At 32.9% G+C, this 20,282-nt stretch overlaps 1 protein-coding gene and 1 long non-coding RNA gene across 2 annotated transcripts; both read right to left on the reverse strand.

Moving 5' to 3' along the window:
- Positions 1-2,881: 2,881 nt before the first annotated feature.
- Positions 2,882-4,745, reverse strand: LOC132618834 (uncharacterized). Its single transcript, XR_009574350.1, has 3 exons — positions 4,569-4,745; positions 4,173-4,228; positions 2,882-3,135 (listed from the first exon to the last, which is right to left on the reverse strand). It is a non-coding gene; the product is annotated as an uncharacterized LOC132618834 (long non-coding RNA).
- A 6,053-nt stretch (positions 4,746-10,798) lies between these two features.
- On the reverse strand, positions 10,799-11,824 carry LOC132619418 (F-box/kelch-repeat protein At3g06240-like). The gene has a single exon (XM_060334331.1). The coding sequence runs from the start codon at positions 11,822-11,824 to the stop codon at positions 10,799-10,801; it is 1,026 nt and encodes a 341-aa protein (XP_060190314.1).
- Positions 11,825-20,282: the final 8,458 nt, after the last annotated feature.

Here is a 20,282-nt window from a genome sequence, read left to right on the forward strand (position 1 = left end):
GGGAATATAAAGAGTCCCCTTGATATCCTCTGCTTCTCTTCGTCAGATCGAGTATTCATTTCCAAGTGATTATAGAAGCATTGTGAAATTGGAGAAGTAGCATCAGTAGACCACAACAACAGATGTGTCGCAATGGTCTCAGTAAGACCATTTGGGTTCATAGTTTTACAACTAATTCCTGATTCCCATATATAGTTAACCATCACAGTTCTACCAATCATAACAAGGAATAAATTCGCCGAAGAATTCCTCTTGCTTTCTTTTTGCTCCGCTCGTGCGTGGCACTCTTTGCTTGCGGAGAGGCACACTGGGATCGAATGGAAGGATACATTCAGTATGTCCTATTCCCTTATTAAATTTTGCATTTTCAACATCAATCATCAGAATGCATTTCACTAAGTGGAGCACCACCCGAAGTCTCCGAAACTAGTTTATCAAGATATAGATCCTCAGTTAACCTAGGTTCCATGAAAACTTTGTCAAGATTGTGATAATTCTTAACACATACACATAGAGTCATCGCAGCGGAATATTAAACAGGAACTTACCTTCAGCCATAGTTGTTCAAGTGTGAGAATCGTCTTCTTTGTTTTACTACCGAATTGTAACCCTGAAAGAATAGTGAAAAGAAAACCCTAGAGCCTTCTAGCCTATGCCTATCACAATTTTAGAATGCTGGACTGATGGAGTCACAGGCGTATTTATAGGTAGGCTAGGGACTCTTAGGCAATAACTTTAACCCTAGGGACTTCTCCATAAATTAAGGTTACCCTAGGGACACCTAATAAATGTTTCCTCCAATCAAGGAAACTTCCGGATATGCATAATCAAAATTATTATCTGCTATAATATTATTTACTTGGAAGAGAAGGTAAATAATTTGTTACCATAATTGTGGGCCACATTAAATGTCTCATTAAAAAGACAATATTCTTACATTCTCCCACTTGGCCCTCATATTATAATCAGACAATTATTTGAGTGATAATCATGGCCATAAACTTGATTCACTCATCTAAATTGTTATGCAACAATCAGTTCAACTAGAACACATTACTACACGAATCATGGCGGTCATGCTTTTAAACAAACACTTCCTTCCATGTATTACGATGTATAATATATTCTAACAAAGTGTCCAACATCTTTATGAATAAACTTAATATAAGTCATTCAGAGTCCAACTTTATTGATCCAATGATCACAACATAATACATGAAAACCAAAATGTGCACTGTCATGTATAACAAAGAAACGATAGTGTCTAGACAAAGTGTTAGAGAACAAAGCAAGACTAAACTGAGTTACTAAGACCCATACGGGTTACATGATCCTTGAAAGCATTAGCTGGTAAACCTTTAGTCATAGGATCAGCAATCATCAAAGTAGTACTAACATGTTCAAAACTCACATCTTGCTTCTTGACATAGTCTCTAACCATCAAATACTTTATGTCGATGTGCTTGCTTCGGCTTCCACTTTTATTATTCTTTGAAAAGAATATTGCAGCTGAATTATCACAAAAAATTCTCAATGGCCTTGCTATAGAATCGACAACTCTAAGGCCCGAAGTGAAATTCTTCAACCATAACGCCTGTGATGTAGCTTCATAGCATGCTATAAACTCAGCTTCCATTGTGGATGTTGCAACAATGGTTTTCTTAACACTCCTCCAAGATACAGTGCCTCCAGCAAGAAGGAAAATGTATCCAGAAGTAGATTTACCAGAGTCTTTGCATCCACCCAAATCAGAGTCTGAATATCCAATGACATCCAATGAGTCAGAATATTTGTATGTGAGCTTAACATCCTTGGTTCCTTGCAAATATCTCAAAACCCTTTTACCAGCTTTCCAATTATCAAGACCAGGGTTACTTTGATATCTGCCAAGCATTCCTACTGCAAAGGCAATATCAAGTTAGTACAGACCTGTGCATACATAAGACTCCCAACAAGCGAAGCATAGGGAATGGCTTTCATTTGCTCCTGTTCCAATGCATTTTGTGGACATTGATTCAATGAGAATTTGTCACCTTTAATGATGGGTGCTGCAATAGATGAACAGTTCTTCATTCCAAATCTTTCCAGAACTCTTTCAATGTAGGCCTTTTGAGATAGTCCAAGTAATCTTTGAGATCTATCTCTGTGAATCTCTATGCCAATGACATAGGAGGCTTCACCCATATCCTTCATTTCAAAATTCTGAATAAGAAACTGTTTCGTCTCATGCAACAATCCCAAATCACTACTAGCAAGTAAAATATCATCCACATATAGGACTAGGAAAATATATTTGCTCCCACTTATCTTAAGGTATATACACTGATCAATGACGTTCTTCGTAAATCCAAATGAAGAAACAACATTATCAAATTTAATATACCATTGGCGGGAAGCCTGTTTTAGTCCATAAATGGATTTATTCAACTTGCAAACAAGGTGACTATTATCCTTACCACAAAAACCTTCAGGCTGACGCATGTATACCTCCTCTTCAAGATCTCCATTCAAGAAAGCCGTTTTCACATCCATTTGATGTAGCTCTAAATCAAAATGAGCTACTAATGCCATGATTATTCTTAATGAATCCTTCTTTGAAATTGGAGAGAAGGTTTCATGGTAATCAATGCCTTCCTTTTGAGTGAAACCCTTGGCTACAAGTCTGGCTTTATATCGTTCATGTCACGCCCCGAACCATGGCCTGGACGTAACACGGCACTCGGTGCCTGACTGCATGTGACCGAGCGAACCACATGGCCTGCTGAACTATCATGAGGCATACATGAGCGGAAATATAACGTGAATGCATGATGAGCCTTTATAAAATGTAGTAAGTCATAATACTTAATAAAAACACTTGTTTAAACATGAGTGCGGAAATAACACGAATGAGCCAAAAATGGCTATACGACTCCGAATGTCTGACATAGCATAACTGACTTGTCTAGTCTATGAAACCTCTATCATGAGTCTGACTGGAAAACATACTTACTGGGACAAGGCCCCCAGCATACCTTTAGATGCATAATTAATCATAAAGTAAAAGTTGACTAAACCCCGAATGAGATGGGGCTCACCAATAAGCTGATACGAGCAAATCCTAATGATCAGAAGCGTCGTCCTGTAAATCCGTACCTGCATCGTGAAATACAGGCCCCCGGGCAATAAAAAGGGGACGTCAGCACATTGAATGTACTGGTATGTAAAGCAACCGGAAGAAACAACATGGGACATGGAATAACATGATAAGAACTGAAACTGAAAACTTGGACATGAACATGAGCATGAGCATGAGCATGAGTACATATATATATATATATAACATGAGTAAAACATGATAAGTGGGGAGAGCATTTCATAAACCGACAACATGATATCACCACGTGGATACGTGGAGTCTGGTACCTCGCCGGACCAGCAGAGCCCCTATACCTTGCCAGGGTATAAGGTAATAACGTACCTGATGGAACCATTCAGTGTGAAATTAAGGTATCGTCCTAACTGGGCGGAGCGATCCTTGTCCTATGGTGGCTACATAGTTTCAGGCTATCTGAGCCTTCTCGGTAATTCGTGCAACTCCCAAAAACATGAACATAATATAATTGGCTAAGAAGCCCATGATTTTCGTGAATTAACTTGTAATCATGATTCCACGAAATAACTTGTAATATGGTTTCGTGAATTAACTTGTACTTGTCTTGTAATCATGATTTCATGAAATAACTTGTAAACATGGTTTCATGCAATAATTTTGTAAACATGGTTTCATGAAATAATCTTGTAAAATAGTTTCATAAGATAACTTGTCATAATCTTGCAAACATGTTCTTGATTCATGAGTAATAAGAATATTTCGAAATCATATATATAATTGACTTGAAAACATGCTTGTAACTTACTAGATAAAATCATAAAGTTTCATATGAACATAATGAGAACACATGAGGAGGAATTCATGATTCATGGATTAAGCTGGGATTCCTAATATCAATAATGGAAGATTAGGAATACAATAACGAACATAGATACGAAATTCGTATACATACATACATGATTACGGGCTACCAATATGTTGGATTTAATGCCCTAGGATTTGAACTTCATAGATTTTACGAAACGGATCATGGGGAAGAACGTAGAGATTCCCACATGTGGATGGAAGTTCTACATACCTTAACTTCCCGCTTTTGAGCGTATCACAATGTTCTTCAATCCCTTCAACTTCAATCTATAGCAATACAAGTCATAGGGATTCTATATTAGCAACAATATCCATGTTTTGTTCATCTAAGCATTTTATCAAACACTTAGTGGGCATGAAGCTCTATGACCCTCATTAATGGTGTTTTCTTCACCAAATCCCCATTCTTTTACTTCTAGCCAAATCTACAATCTCAATTAGGTGTAATTAACATCATTCTTCATCACACATATGAATCCAACAATCCCACATCAACCATCCAACAATCCTAGCATAGTTCATATAATTCTCTTCAACAACCCAATTATTATTCTCCCAAGAATTCATCAATTCAAAACCATAAAGGATTAGGGAGTAGAAATATTACCTTTCAAGAGTAGTAATCACGAAATCAACACCCCCAAGTCCGATCTTGGGCTTAAAATGACGACAACGACTTGTACTACACTTTTTCCTTCACGAGCTTTGGGATTCGGGGCCTTAAACTTGGTTGATTTTCTACTTTCTCTCTCTAATTTCCCTTCTCTCTCACTTCCTCTCTCTAAAATCTGAATTTGGAGAAAGAAATGGGCTGCTAGGGTTATATTTCCCTTTTATACCAAGGGAAAATGGGTTTGACCCAACTTGAAAACGGGTTTAGACCTTTCTGTCTTAAAACGTCCATATCTCCTTATCCCGACGTCTCCTGTGAACCCACAGACTATGGTTGGATAGGTTTTTCAATTATCTACAACTTTCGTTCTTTGAGTTTTCCCAAATTCCCAAGTTATGATAGGGTTATGGCCTCCCGAAGTCAGGTGACCCGAAACGTATATACGGACCAAGATACGGTCACTGTTACGGTCTCATAACACGAGATACGGACCGTAACTTGGCACCGTATCTTGGTGAAAATTTCCAGTGAGTTTCTGGAAATTTTTGGGACGTTACGGTCCACTGTTACGGCCCGTAACACGTGTTACGGTCCGTAACGTCACCGTTACGCTGGCAGAAATTTCCAGCGAACATGCTTCAGTAAAATGGGCATAACTCTTTGCACAGATGTCCGTTTGACCCCCGTAAGATACCGTTGGAAAGCTATTTCACAGGGTTACAACTTTCGTCAAGGAAGTTTTCTCAAATTCTCAACGGATTTTCATGAAATTTGACTGGAAGCCAGACGTATCAAAAACTTAGCCGATTCTATAGGATTTCAAGTGCCTTACTATTAGCCATATTGAGACGATCATATCTCCTTGCTCTGATCTCTGATTGGCTTGATCCTTATATCATTAGAAAGGTATTTATACCTACTACAACCTCATTGGGGTTACTTTCCCAAATTCCAAACCGATCAAGGAGTTATCGCTGCCCGAAATAGGCCTATCAACCATTTTCGCAAAACGTTCAAACCTTCCATGTTTCCACTAGAACTCTAATGATATGAGCTTAAACTCAGTCCCAAAATGCGGGGTGTTACAGTTCAATATTACCAGATGAATCTCTTTTGGTTTTATAAACCCATTTGAATCCTATAGTAGAGACTCCTTCTGGTAATTCAACGAGATTCCAGACTTTATTCTTGGCCATAGATTCCAACTCTTCTTTCATGGCATCATACCAAAGTGTGGAGTTCTCTCCACTCATGGCTTGTGAAAAAGAGCATGGATCATCTTTAAGTCCAATATCATGATCAGACTCTTGAAGGTATACAACATAGTCACTAGAAATTGTTGACTTGCGAACTCTTGAGGATTTTCTTACTCACACTGGTTCAGACACTCCTTCAATGGGTTCAGGTAAAGTGGGTTGATCTTCATGTGGCTCCTCATGTGGTGGTAGCTCTTGAACTTGTTGCTCTTCAGACAGTTCATGAGAATTTGTCTGAACTATATTCAAGTTCCCAATATATAAAGGTACCACAGGCGGTTCCCTTATCTCTTGCAATTCCACCACTTGAGTCGAACCACTCCCACTTACTTCATGTTCCTCAAGAAATTTAGCATTTCTAGCCTCAACAATTTTAGGAGAATGAGAAGGACAATAGAACCTAAATCCTTTAGAGTTAACTGCATAGTCTATAAAGAAACCACTTATTGTTCTTTCATTCAACTTTTTCAAATGAGGGTTATAAACCCTCACCTCAGTTGGACACCCCCAAATGTGTAAATGGCTTAAACTAGGTTTCCATCCTTTCCATAATTCAAAAGGCGTCTTGGGAACAGCCTTGGATGGAACCCTATTTAAAATATACAGAGCGGTTTTTAAGGCTTCACTCCATAAGGATAAAGGTAATCTTGATCTGCTAATCATGCATCTTACCATGTCCATTAATGTTCGGTTCCTTCCTTCTGCCACACCATTTTGTTGTGGTGTTCCTGGCATGGTATATTGAGCAATTATACCTTCACTTTCAAAGAACTCAGCAAATGGACCCTTAACTTGTTCCTTATCTGTGTACCTACCATAATATTCTCCACCCCTGTCAGACCTTACGATTTTGATCTGAGCTCCTGTCTATTTCTCTACTTCTGTTTTGTAAACTTTAAAAGCATTAAGTGCTTCTGATTTGTTAAACAGAAAATAAAGATACATGTACCTTGAATAGTCATCAATAAACGAGATAAAATATCTTTCACCATTCAAGAAAGGGGTAGGAAAAGGTCCACAAATATCTGTATGTATGATCTCAAGCAATTGAGAACTCCTTTTAGCACCTTTAGTGGATTTGTTGGTCTGCTTACCCTTTATGCAGTCCACACAAGTCCCAAAGTCAGAAAAATCAAGAGCTTCTAGAACTCCATCATTAACTAACCTTTTGATTCTGTCAATTGAGATGTGTCCCAATCTTTTGTGCCAAAGACTTGATGAGTTCTCATTGATAATACATCTCTTAGTGCCAATTTGTTTATCATGCAGAGTTAAAACATTACATTCAATCATGGGATCTAGCTCAAATTTAAATAATCTTCCATCCAAATTTCCAAAACCAATAACTTTATTATCTTTCAAAAGTTTAACTGAAGAATAATGAAAATTGAAATCATAACCAGCAACTGATAGTCTTGAAAGAGAAATTAAATTTCTAGAATATGATGGAACATAAAAGGTTTTTTCTAAATCTAATTGACAACCATCTTTTAAAATAAGCCTATAAGTCCCCACGCCTTCCACAGTTGATGGCATCCCATTTCCAGAATAAACTTTTTGTTCACTTCCCATCGGCTTCCTTAGAGTTAGAAAATCCTGCATGGTTTTGGCAATATGAGTCGTGGAACCAGAATCGATCCACCATGTATTATCAGAAACTTCAGTAAAATTAGATTCATAACATACAAAGGTAAAATTACCTTTCTTCTCAAGCCATTTCTTGTATTTCAGGCAATATTTCTTCCAGTGTCCCTTCTTTCTGCAGAAACGACAAGAATCTTTATCAATAATGCCTTTCTTCTTCATAGGAACACTTTTGCCCTTCTTCGCATTTCTCTTATCATGAGTCACCAAATTAACACTTTCAGGTATCTCATGCTTCAACCTCTCCTCTTCTTGAACACACATGGTCAGGAGTTCATTAATTGACCATTTATCTTTATGTGTGTTGTAAGATATCTTAAACGGACCATATTCCGCAGGAAGAGAGTTGAGGATAAAATGCACAAGAAATGGTGCAGACATATCAACCTTAGCAGCAATATCTCTCATCTCCATAATGTGCTTGCGCACTGTACGACTTCTATAAAGGTCATACTTGAGAGACTCTTCATAAGGGTGCTGGCCAGCGCCTTGTCAGAGCTTACAAATTGTTCTTCAATTACCTTCATATAAGCTTTGACCTTATCGCTATTAGGGACGGAACCCCTAATGCTTTGGCTTATATGAGCCTTTATGAGCATCAAGATTAAGCGATTAGATCGTTCCCACCGCTCATAATAAGCCTTAGCATCTGGCATACTTGATTCCGTGGGTTTATGTGGTTCTTCCACACGGATTGCCAAATCCAAATCCGAGCACCCTAAAGTGAGAAGGACTTTCTCCTTCCATTCAGTAAAGTTGTCACCAGACAGCATCGGAATTCGAGCATTCTCATTAAAGATAGCAGTAGGAAAAGCTGTGAAAACTACAAAACAAGGATGCACACATAAGCTATGAAGTACAAACCATCAAACTGAATCGCGTAAATACCGATTCTAAGTAAATTCAAGACCTTCCTGTGGGTAGAGGTTGCAACATGTGCACAGAATTTACTTAACTTTATTAGACTAGTAAACCAAAATAAAACTAGAAAACAATCCGTACCTGTGGGTATAGGAAAATTTTCAAACTAAAAGGTTTACTATCTCCTTCCAATTAATCTCACCAAAATAGTTACCTCCCTGTGGGGCCGGGTTACCATTTTAATGAAATAACTGAACTAAATAGATGTCATTATAATTTTAACCACTAAACTTTATGTGATTAAACAACTTTATTTCCTTTATATCAAGTACGCAAGATGCTGTGGCTAGTCCTAAGCACAAGATATAAAGAAGGCTTAAAATTGACATCATAATAATCAACTCAATTCGAACGTTAATTAGATTCAAAGTGGACTACAACACTGTAGGCGCAATGCCCATGTAACCCCAAATTATAATTATTGTAATAATTTCTTATGACAGTAGCAGGAACGGAAACAAATATGTATGAATGTACCAGAACTTAAACAAACATTTGTTATTATTAATTCTAAATCCAAGTCCCTCTCTGAGAGATAAAATTAAAATTCTGAACACTAGAACCAAATTCATACTGGCACACATCTACGAAGGGAGTATTTAATCAATTAACAAACAATTGGACAAGACTCAAAAAAAAAATCTGAAATTTCCAACGTTACTTAAACAAAGCAGTATCTCAGGTTAAAATCGAGTAATTACTACTAAAACAAATATTGAATATTACATAAGTCCATAGCATTAGCACTTGTTCATATTCATGACAAACACTTTAAAAGTTCTAGTGTTCTGACAAGTATTAATACTCCATAAATACATGCAGAGAACTTTAATGAACTAAGCTTTGAATATTATATCCGACAAGTACAGAAATTCAATCATGGGACTCAATAAGGTAATTACAAAATAACTTATAATTGTCCAGTCCTGAATACTTTCAATTGAAATATAATTCTCAGATTTATTTCACAAATTTTGTTAGCGTAACAACAGGATACTGACCAACACAGCAAAGACCGCAATAAACCACAAAGAGGAGACTTTCACAATTGTAGGTTATTACTAGCTTAGATCAATATAGAACACTGAATAACACGGCTAAAGTATAAGCTCTGATGCCACATGTGATAATTCTTAACACATACACACAGAGTCATCGCAGCGGAATATTAAACAGGAACTTACCTTCAGCCATAGTTGTTCAAGTGTGAGAATCGTCTTCTTTGTTTTACTACCGAATTGTAACCCTGAAAGAATAGTGAAAAGAAAACCCTAGAGCCTTTTAGCCTATGCCTATCACAATTTTAGAATGCTGGACTGATGGAGTCACGGGCGTATTTATAGGTAGGCTAGGGACTCTTAGGCAATAACTTTAACCCTAGGGACTTCTCCATAAATTAAGGTTACCCTAGGGACACCTAATAAATGTTTCCTCCAATCAAGGAAACTTCCGGATATGCATAATCAAAATTATTATCTGCTATAATATTATTTACTTGGAAGAGAAGGTAAATAATTTGTTACCATAATTGTGGGCCACATTAAATGTCTCATTAAAAAGACAATATTCTTACAGATATATGTCTTCAAATGTCCCAAAATCAGTTTTCCATCTAGTCAAGTCACTATAATGAGAGTTGGAATCAAGATACCTCGCTGGTAGGGCTCTTGCGGAACGTACAACTGACATTTCAGATTCTTGACTACCAAAAGAAATTAGAAAAATTTGCATCGTCTTTAAAGTGGCATTGCTGAACAATTTTTATTTGTTTGTCTGTTTCAATGAGCACCCCAACCAGTAATGAAGTGGACGTGGGATTGGATACCTTACAAACTCCATTGGACATTGCGCCAAACACTTGGTCCGGCTTTGAATTGCTGTTCCTCCCTAAGAATCCACCCTTCCAGGTTGCTGCCGCTATATCTATCTAGTACCACCGAAGCCATTGGAGTATGATCGATGAAAGCACCAATGCAACAAATGCTTAACTCAAGAACAAACAGAGAACATGGAAAGTTCAATAGCCTTTGATTAACTACTGAAAGTCGATTACAAGAATAGAAATAGCAATAATAGTAACTAAGACACGATAAGAAGGAGGAGACGAGAAGGACATTGATACAGAAGGAGATGGGAACTCAGAGATACAGAGCAGAGACAAGAGAGAATACTGAACATCATAATAAGCGTAATCGCTCTTTCTAACTCCTCGTTCTTTTTATCTAGTTGTTAAATGCGCCTGGATCCCAAATCAGCCTTTGTGAAAACCTTTTGACCCTATTGCTTCTTCTCGGACCAATAGTTGTTAGTGTGGGTCGGGGCTCATTCATAACAGGTACTACTATATTGTTGTTTTATGCAGTAGATATGTGTGATTTGTTGCTAAAAATTGGGATTCAGAACCTAATTCCAAAAATAATCTTGCTTTCTTCTTCCAAAGTACTTTTTGTGCCGCTTCTCACACCAGTAGTATCCCTTCGGCGATATCAAGCTTTCCACATACATAATGGTAGATCTATCCACATCTGCGATCACGATGTCTTGCATATTATCATTCTTTGGATTGTATATAACAACTTTACTTTCAATTTGATCTATTATCAAAGCAAATTCTCCATTCTCTGTCACGGAAAAAGGCGCTACAAACCCATAACAATATATTTCTAAATTCTTTATCAAAAATGAGGATGTCCATGATTCCTTTATTCCATATTCCTTCATGACGAATATCTCAATACACCTATCATGTTTCAAACGAGTCATGCAAAGACATTCATTTAAAACTCCTAAAGCAGCGATAGTATTCTCTTTCTCTTCTTGATCAGCCTCAGGGACAGGCAACATATGGAAGTTTTCAGAGATGGGATCAAAACATATTACTTTGTTATGACCAAAACTGTCCCACATACTTTCATGTGGAAGAAAATTTATGTCTCTTACCCGGTAGTGAAGACGTCCATGCAATGTAATCCCATCATGGACTGAAATGATATCATAAGCAAATTCGAGTCGCCTCCATTTTTTGCCTTTAAGACTAGCAACTGCAACAAACTTAGTCCAATCTGGGGAATCCCCATCATATGTAAACATCACCGCCTTGTAATCATTCTTTGAGGAGTCAAAACAAAGTCCCCCACTTGTAACATAACAATTCCATACCAAGTGGTAAAGCTCAAGCACTTTGGTACAAAATCGAGTGGTGGGATTCCACAAGTAAATATGCTCATTTCCATTAAATAGTATAAGACCATGACAAGAACCCAAAAACTTACAATCTTCTATACCACGCCTTTTTCTTAAAGGAAAACTGAGATTTTCTAAAGTGAGTTGTTTGTTTATGAAGCTGAAGGAAGGCCATCTAGAGCTTCTTCTCGACGTTGAACGACGTGTATGCATCATCGTGATTGCCCCTTCTTGTCCCTGCTTCATACGCTGGAAATTTGGACTTGAAATCAAACAATGCCACGACTTAGAAACACACTAGAACCGTAAAAGGGACTTCACTGGTAAATTTGAGAGAATAATGACAGTTATCTCGTTGGGTCGATGATCTGCCAATAGCTATTTAGCTGTTTTGGTTTTTGACGTGATGCATTTTCCTTTGGTTTTCAGCGTGAAAGGGCTGCGGTTAATACTACCTGATTAAACTCCCAAGGTTTTTCAGTTTTTGCAAGAAAAATACTAGGGGTTAACTTAAATAGGAGCAATATAGGCTATTAAATAAGAACGATAGTGTGATAGCTTTTAGAGAAAGAAAACAACATACCATAAAATTTCTTTCCTTCTAGGAAACAAACTTTTCCTAATTAATCCTCACCACATAAGGAATGAATTTTAACATTATTTACAAAAAGAAAAAATGTTTCTTCTAAGGGCAAATGATGTTTTTGGTCTCGAATTATTACTTTATTATGATTTTAGTCCTTGTATTATTCAACTGAGCGCATTAGATCTTCAATTAACATAAATGTGTGATTTTACTCCTTTAACCTAACAAATTTTAAATAATTAATAAAATCACATATCAAAAAATAAATACTGGAAAAGTAAAAAAATAAAAATAAAAAAATGAATGAATGAAAAGAGAGGAGATCTGAATCAACCTCTACGTGATCATCACCATGACTGATTTTCCGAGGCATAAATCCATAAAAGCTCTGATCACTTCTTGAACAATTCTATCAAACATCTCAATCATAGAGAGAAAATCTCATATGCCAATTGCCAAGCATCATAATCAGGGACCAAAAGCGCTATTTTCCCTTTTCTAATGAATACTCCTATTATTTTTGAAAGATAAAACAAGATTCATTGTCTTATTTCCTTTTGTCAAACATTCAAAAGAAATTTGTCCTAAAAAGAGGGTTTGTTGTATTCTCTAAGTTGGCTACAACCCAATGGCTACTTGCTGGACAACCGAGCGAACTTTCCCGGCCCGGTTCCCCTAGACCCCACCCCCCGTTTCCAAATCTGGGCGGTTATTTTTTATAGAAAATAACTTAATTAATCTTAATATCTATATTATAATAAACGGAAAAGGGCTAAAATTATCCCTGAACTTTAGAAAATAGTTCATCCATACTTTTCGTTATAATTTAGGGCCAATTATAGCCTTACCGTTAGGGGTGTACAAAGTAAACCGACAAACTGCACCAAGCCGATAAACCGAGTCAAACCGAGAAAAAAAACCCGACTAGTGATTTGGTTTGACTTGGTTTGGTGTTGAAAAAAAAAAACCCCGACCATAATTGGTTTGGTTTGGTTTTAACTAAAAAAAGTCAAACCGAACCAAACCAACCCGACATTACATGTATTCAATTTTTAAAATATTTTATACATAAAAATATTTATTTGTAATGTAATTTATAAATATTTATTAAATTTTTTCGTAGTTTTTTTATCTATTATCATATTAATCAATCTTGAACTTAGAATTTTGAACGTCAATAAGTTTTATATCCTATGGATGTTAGTAACTCAAATAAAGGCCAAACCAAAATCAACTCAACACTAATGCTAACAAAAGAAATTCAATTTACCATTAGGAATGACAATAATGTTGGATATCTATTCTTTAGTTTTGCATAATTGATTTAGAGAGTGAAAATACATAACTTAAGTTTTTTTTCTCTGTCATGAATTAATACTTATTTGTCTTACTTATTTTAGCATGACTTAATATTTTTAGATTATGGTCATTTTCTTTATGGCTTGTTAATTAGCAATATTTATTTTAACCGATTTTATTAGCTTTTGTTAAATATTTTAATACAATGTCATCACTCTTCTCACATTTTGTGTTATTTTCTTAAGAAACACCTTAATTATATAGTTGTACCTTACTAGGACTAAAGAAATATTTGAAGTAAAAGTTATATGTTTTGTATCAAGACTATTCCGAAAGAAAAAAAAACCGAAAAACCCGAGAAAACCCGAGGTTGAAAAACCCGAATTTTATTGGTTTGGTTTGGTGTATAAATTTAAAAACCCGACGCAATTGGTTTGGTTTGGTGTTTAAAAAAACCGAACCAACCCGATCCATGTACACCCCTACTTACCGTTATACTATGGGGTCAATTATACCCTTATATCTAACAGCTGCCACGTGGCATCATCCCAGGCCTTCAAAATTATTTTCCCTTCAAATAATTTTTTACCCACTAAAATAACCCAATCCAACCCGAATATTTTTTTTTCCAGCCAAGGGGTAATGGGTTGGGTCTGTATCAGTTTGCCTGGAAAAAAAATTTGGGTCGGGTTGGGTTATTTTTAGTGGGTAAAAAATTATTTGAGGGGAAAATAATTTTGAAGGGCTGGGATGATGCCACGTGGCAGCTGTTAGACATAAGGGTATAATTGACCCCATAGTATAACGATAAGGTATAATTGGCCCTAAAGTATAACGAAGGGTATAGATAAACTATTTTTCAAAGTTCAGGAGTAATTTTGGCCCTTTTCCGTATAATAAAAGGAGGGTAGTCTAGCTTGATATTAAGCCAAGTGGCGTAATATGAACAAGTCAATTGACTCATATTTTCACAATAAATTTCAAAAGCTTTTGAAAAATAAGAATTCCTATTTTATCTGGAAGATTCCTATAATTACGGACAATTAACTCATCAATTACTATTTTCTAGGAATACTTTTGAAGAAATAGTCCGAATTTATAATGCTACCTTTGAAATTATGAAATAAAATATGCAATCTTCATATACTATTAATTAGTAAATGAAAAATTGTACTATTAGATTTGCCTTGAAGATACTTATATTTTTAAAATTAGTATTTGATTAATTGTGTGAATTAAGAACTAAGAATAACTAATTCAAACTTAAAATTAACTTAAACTCACAATGAAATATTTATTACATATGAATCTATAGGACTTTAAAAGCTCAACGATCTTCTAAAAAACGAGGTATTTATTAACCAAATGCCATATTTTAATTAAGATTTAGAAAATAGTTTAAATTTGCTTTGAAAGATAATTAGATTTGATTGAAGAAATATAATTATTTGATATTCTTGGATTTAATTTATAGTCAAGAATACTCTCTTAAATGGTAAGATATAATATTACATGATAGAATTTAAAAAAATAAAAAAAATAAAGCAGTGTTTTTATTTGTACTAATTTTGAAAAGAATTATTGTATTAAAGATCTTTTAATAATTAGATTACAACACTACCATATAGGTATAATTATATATGACAAAATATTCACGATTTTCTTCAAATTGAGTAAAGCAAGGAATCGTGACAGGATATTAATGAACGTGGAACATAATCAGTAGAACAATAAAAAGGAAGGGTTGTCATATTAATTGTCAATCAACTTATTAATTATGGATCAGAAAAATTCTCTTTTTCCAAATCAATCTCCTAACTGACTAGAAAGATTTGACAGAAAAATTGACTTATTAATCATAAGATATACATGATCAAATCACTGACTCTATTACTTTACTTTACTTTACTACTATTAAGAACAGTGAGTTCCAACTCACTTTCTCGTCGTCCGTTGTAATTTCATAAAAAAAAAAAATTGTGGACCTCATATATATTATTTAAATAATAATTAATATTAAAAAATAGTACAAATTAATAATGTAAAAAAAAAAGTGCATCCCGTATTAAAAAATCAAATAATATTCATGTAATTTCCAAAGTATCTCATTAAGTCAATAATGATGGATTCATTGCCACGTGCCTATTCATAGCAAACACTAATATAATAAAGTTTTAAATACGGAGCACAAACTACAATATTATATTAATCGTATTTTGAACATAGTATCCCATATTGACAAAATCAAGCAATATATATATATATATATATATATATATATATATATATATATATAAAAGTGAATCTCATATTAAAAAAATAAATAATGTAAAAAAAAATGCAGACTTTGTATTCGTAGCAAACACTAATATAATAAAGTTTTAGATACCGAGCACAAATTACAATGTTATATCAATCGTGTTTTGAACATAGTATATATATATGCATAAAAATAGTGCAAACTAATAATGTTCAAAAGGGTGGGCCCCATACTAAACAACACCAAGAAATATAAAAAATAAAAAAAATAAAAATAAAAAAGAAACTATATAAAGCATGGGTTTAGACCCATGCTTCGTCGTCCGTTGTCCCTTAAAAAAAAAGTGGGCCCCATACTAAATAACACCGAGCAATAAAAAAAAGGGAAGAAAAAAAAAGTGGACCCTATATTATCAAAATCAAGCAATATCAAAAAAAAAAAAAAAAAAAAAAAAAAGTGAACCCCATATTAAAAAAAATATAATGTTAAAAAAAAAGTACTGGCTTTGTATTCGTAGCAAATACTAATATAATAAAGTTTTAGATACAGAGCACAAACTACAATGTTATATTAATCGTGTTTTGAACATAGTATATGTATATATATTATATGCATAAAAATAGTACAAACTAATAATGTCCAAAAAAAAAGTGCCCCCCCATAAAGGGTGGACCTCATACTAAACAACATCAAGCAATATAAAAAAAAAAAAAAAGTAGAATCCACCATCTCCAAATTCACTGTAAAAATAAGTGGACCCCATATTAACAAAATCAAGCAATATAAAAAAAAATAAAAAATGAACCCCATATTAAAAAAATAATGTCAAAAAAAGTGCAGACTTTATATTTTAATGAACCCCATACTAAATAAAAAATGAACCCCATATCAAAAAAATAATGAACCCCATACTAAAGTTTTAGATACGGAGTACAAACTACAATGTTATATTGATCGTGTTTTAAAAAAAAAATATATATATATATATATATATATATATATATATATATATATATATATATATATATATATATATATATATATATATATATATGCATAAAAATAGTGCAAATTAATAATGTCCAAAAAACAAAAGTGCACTCCATATTAAAAAATTAAACAATATTCATGTAATTTCCAAAGTATCTCATTAAGTCAATAATGATGGATTCATTGCCACGTGCGTATCAATCCATTAGTGGGAGCAAATGAAATTGCTTTTCTTCAAAAAGTTAAGTAGTTAAACCATACAGTTTTTTTTTTTTTTTTTATATTAGCCTGAGATCTAATCTAGCTATTAAACTGTTGTATTTGTTATTCCGCCATGTCATTTATTTGTTATGTTCACTAAAATAAATATATTTAAAATATTTATATTTTAAAATAAGATAGAATTTAATTACTTTTTTATTTTTATTCTTACTCTAATAAATGTGAAAAGAGATTAATGTCGTAAAAAAAATATCAAATGGAGATCAAATAATGAATAAGGTAAATTAGTCAAATTATAATTCTAATCAACGTTTTCTTAAAAAACCATGCAAAAGACAACATGACTAGTAAAATGAGCTAAACCGAGAATATTTATCAAAAATTAAAAAATAGTATTTCTTCGTTTAAATAGAAAATTAATTTCTACTTTGTTTCGTTTTAAGCATGTAAAATTAATTTAATAATTTGAATTAGAATTATCCAAATCAAAATTTGATAAAAATAATAAGTATTTTACACCTTTAAATTAATCGAATTAAAATTAAAAGTATCAACTAATGCTTACATATTGCTATTGTTTTATCTCAAAGAGAGGAAAATAGTTTCCTTTTAAACAAGTCTTTTCTTTTAAAAAATATTAATAAATTTGTCGATTTTGTATTCGTAGCAAACATTAATATAATAAAATTTTAGATACGGAGCACAAACTATAACGTTATATTAATCGTGTTTTTAACATAATATATATATATATATATATATATAATCACTATTCAAAGACAATTACATACACATAGATGCACTATAATCTAAAGTGTTGGGCCTGTGCGCAGCACGGGCATAGGCCGTCTAGTATTATATATAAGGAAACAAATAGACTGCTTACACTATTAGAGTATAACTAAACAAAGAATCGGAAATAAAATATATTCAAGTTTTTACCGTATGGTTAAAACTTATAAATGGGAAAAAAAATTTATTCAAGTGCTATATAAAGACGGTCTAGGGAATGGCAAAAATGCTATTGATGGAGAAATTTTATTTATCAGAAGATGGAATGAAATATTTTCGATGCAGAAAATTTTATACATCTGGATTTTGGCCTACAAATGCAAAAGTTTGTCTCATTTTGGCGCTTCTTGATTTTTTTTAATTATTAAAGTTTTATAGATTTATCGGTAAATTGTGCATTTTTGCTTGCTTGAAGAAATTAGCAATTAATTGTTTGCTTGATTTGTAATTTTATGAGTTTTAAGTATGTGTATATGCTATGACTTTCGATTTATCTATTGATCAATTATTTTACCGTATTTCAGTTATAAATTTTTCTACTTATAGTCCACGAGATTATTACTGACTTCTATATCTTTATCTATTGCAGATTCAAAAAGTTATAATAAAGCAACGAAAAAAGCTTATGAATTCTGACTTTTGAATCAAGAAATTTAGGTATTAATGCATAAAGTGGGTAAGTTAAATGATTTGTTCAGTTGAATGCTTTAATAATTAACTTACTAATGTTGATCGAGCAGTATTTTAATTAAAGATATCGATCACTTTTATTTTTGACATGCTTTAAGCTATTATTATTTGATTTTTAGGTGGCAATCAGTCTTCTCAATAATACAAAGTTACAAACAAATAGCAATGGATGTTCTTGCAAACATGCAAGTATTGGACATTTTTTGAAATGTTGGAATACAAAATTGAATTTCTTTTTTGTCCTTCTTGAAGCAATTAAGATACCATGAAGTAATTATGTACTTATATTTTATAGAGTTCCATTTATATTTAATGGAAAAAAAAAAAGAATTCAAGGAAGAGAGTTCTTAAGTTTTTGGAGATTATAAAATAGAATTGATTAAGTTTTTGGAGATTATAAAATAGAATTGATTAGAAAAATCCCATTTCTCTATGAATTTTCATGATAGGTTTATTATGTTTAATTTTTTAATTATATATATTGTTCGTTCGTGTTTTTTTTTTTAATTTCTTTTACTTTTTTTTATTTTTGTCTTTTTAATATTTTGTTTAGTTATTTTATGTGTACATTGTTAGTGAGGATGTCTTTGTTTAGATAGACTTTAGTTTCGTTATAAGATTCTGCACGTTTGAAATATTGTGCAAGAAAAAAAAAAGATTTAATGTTGGGTTATTAAAAAAAATCCCAACTCATATGATTTTAAGAAAAAAGAGAGTCAAATTTGAGTCTACTTTACGAGTTTGAAATGAACATGACTGTTCAAAGCTTCCAATTATTTGATGGTTTTTTAAATTTAACGTACAAAGTAAAATAAGTTATAAGCATTCACAACTTGCAAAAATTATCATATAACAATAAAATAAAACCTCTAAAAGCTTACTTATCTGCAAAAAAAAAAATCACTAAAAAATTAAATAATGAAATACTATGATATTTTGGTGAAATATTTAAAGTAGGACATGATATACATTTTTTTAGTTTAATGGATTAAACACTAAATCTAAAATTAAATTAAGTATCATAGTAGGGAAAATAATATGAAAGAGGGGGATAGAGATAGTGTGAAGGATATAAATTTTTATTTAAATTAAAAATATAAAATAAATCAAATTAAAAATACTTTCTAAAACATATTATTGATAAATTTAAACGTTATTGAATAAAAAGACTAAAAATTATTAAAAAATTATTTCAAGAGAAAGAAAAATCATATTATCTATAATATATTATGATGGGAGTAGCGGACAAAGATATGAAATATGTGGCGAGCACATAAAAGAGTTAGTAACATACTAACATTTAGAATGGTAACACAAAACAATGAATTAAAAAAGAAGAGGAAAAATATGTAAATATATAATTTCAATTTAGAAATAGATAAAGATAAGATTTATTTGAATTAAATATGGAAAAACTTCTTAGAATATGATGAGAAAAGTTAATGAATAAGATCCTTTGCAGAAAAGCATAAGATCATTTTCAAATTCATATATGGAAGTTCAAGTGTGTGTGCAGTGGCGGATCTAGAAATTTCATTAAGGGGGTTCGAAAACCACTGAACCAACCCTTACTCTAGGGTTCAGGGTGTTCAAAATCTATATATGTATATATAAAAAAAATACCTTATATATACAGTGTAATTGTTTTGCCGAGAACACCCTCACTTGTGTGTAGATCCGCCCCTGTGTGTGTGTTGTTTGATGTACGGGAAAAATATATAATCTTATCTGTTAATATCTCTTGAAATCGTCTATTAAACATCATGGATCTCTTTGTGTTTTAAGAATTGTGAAGGAGAAAGTTGGTGAAGTGAAGATGAATTAATTGAGAAGTAGATTTTGATAATTTGTAGCATCCTGTTATA

The sequence above is a fragment of the Lycium barbarum genome, chromosome 11, assembly GCF_019175385.1.
Source record: "Lycium barbarum isolate Lr01 chromosome 11, ASM1917538v2, whole genome shotgun sequence".
In the NCBI taxonomy this organism is placed as follows: domain Eukaryota; kingdom Viridiplantae; phylum Streptophyta; class Magnoliopsida; order Solanales; family Solanaceae; genus Lycium; species Lycium barbarum.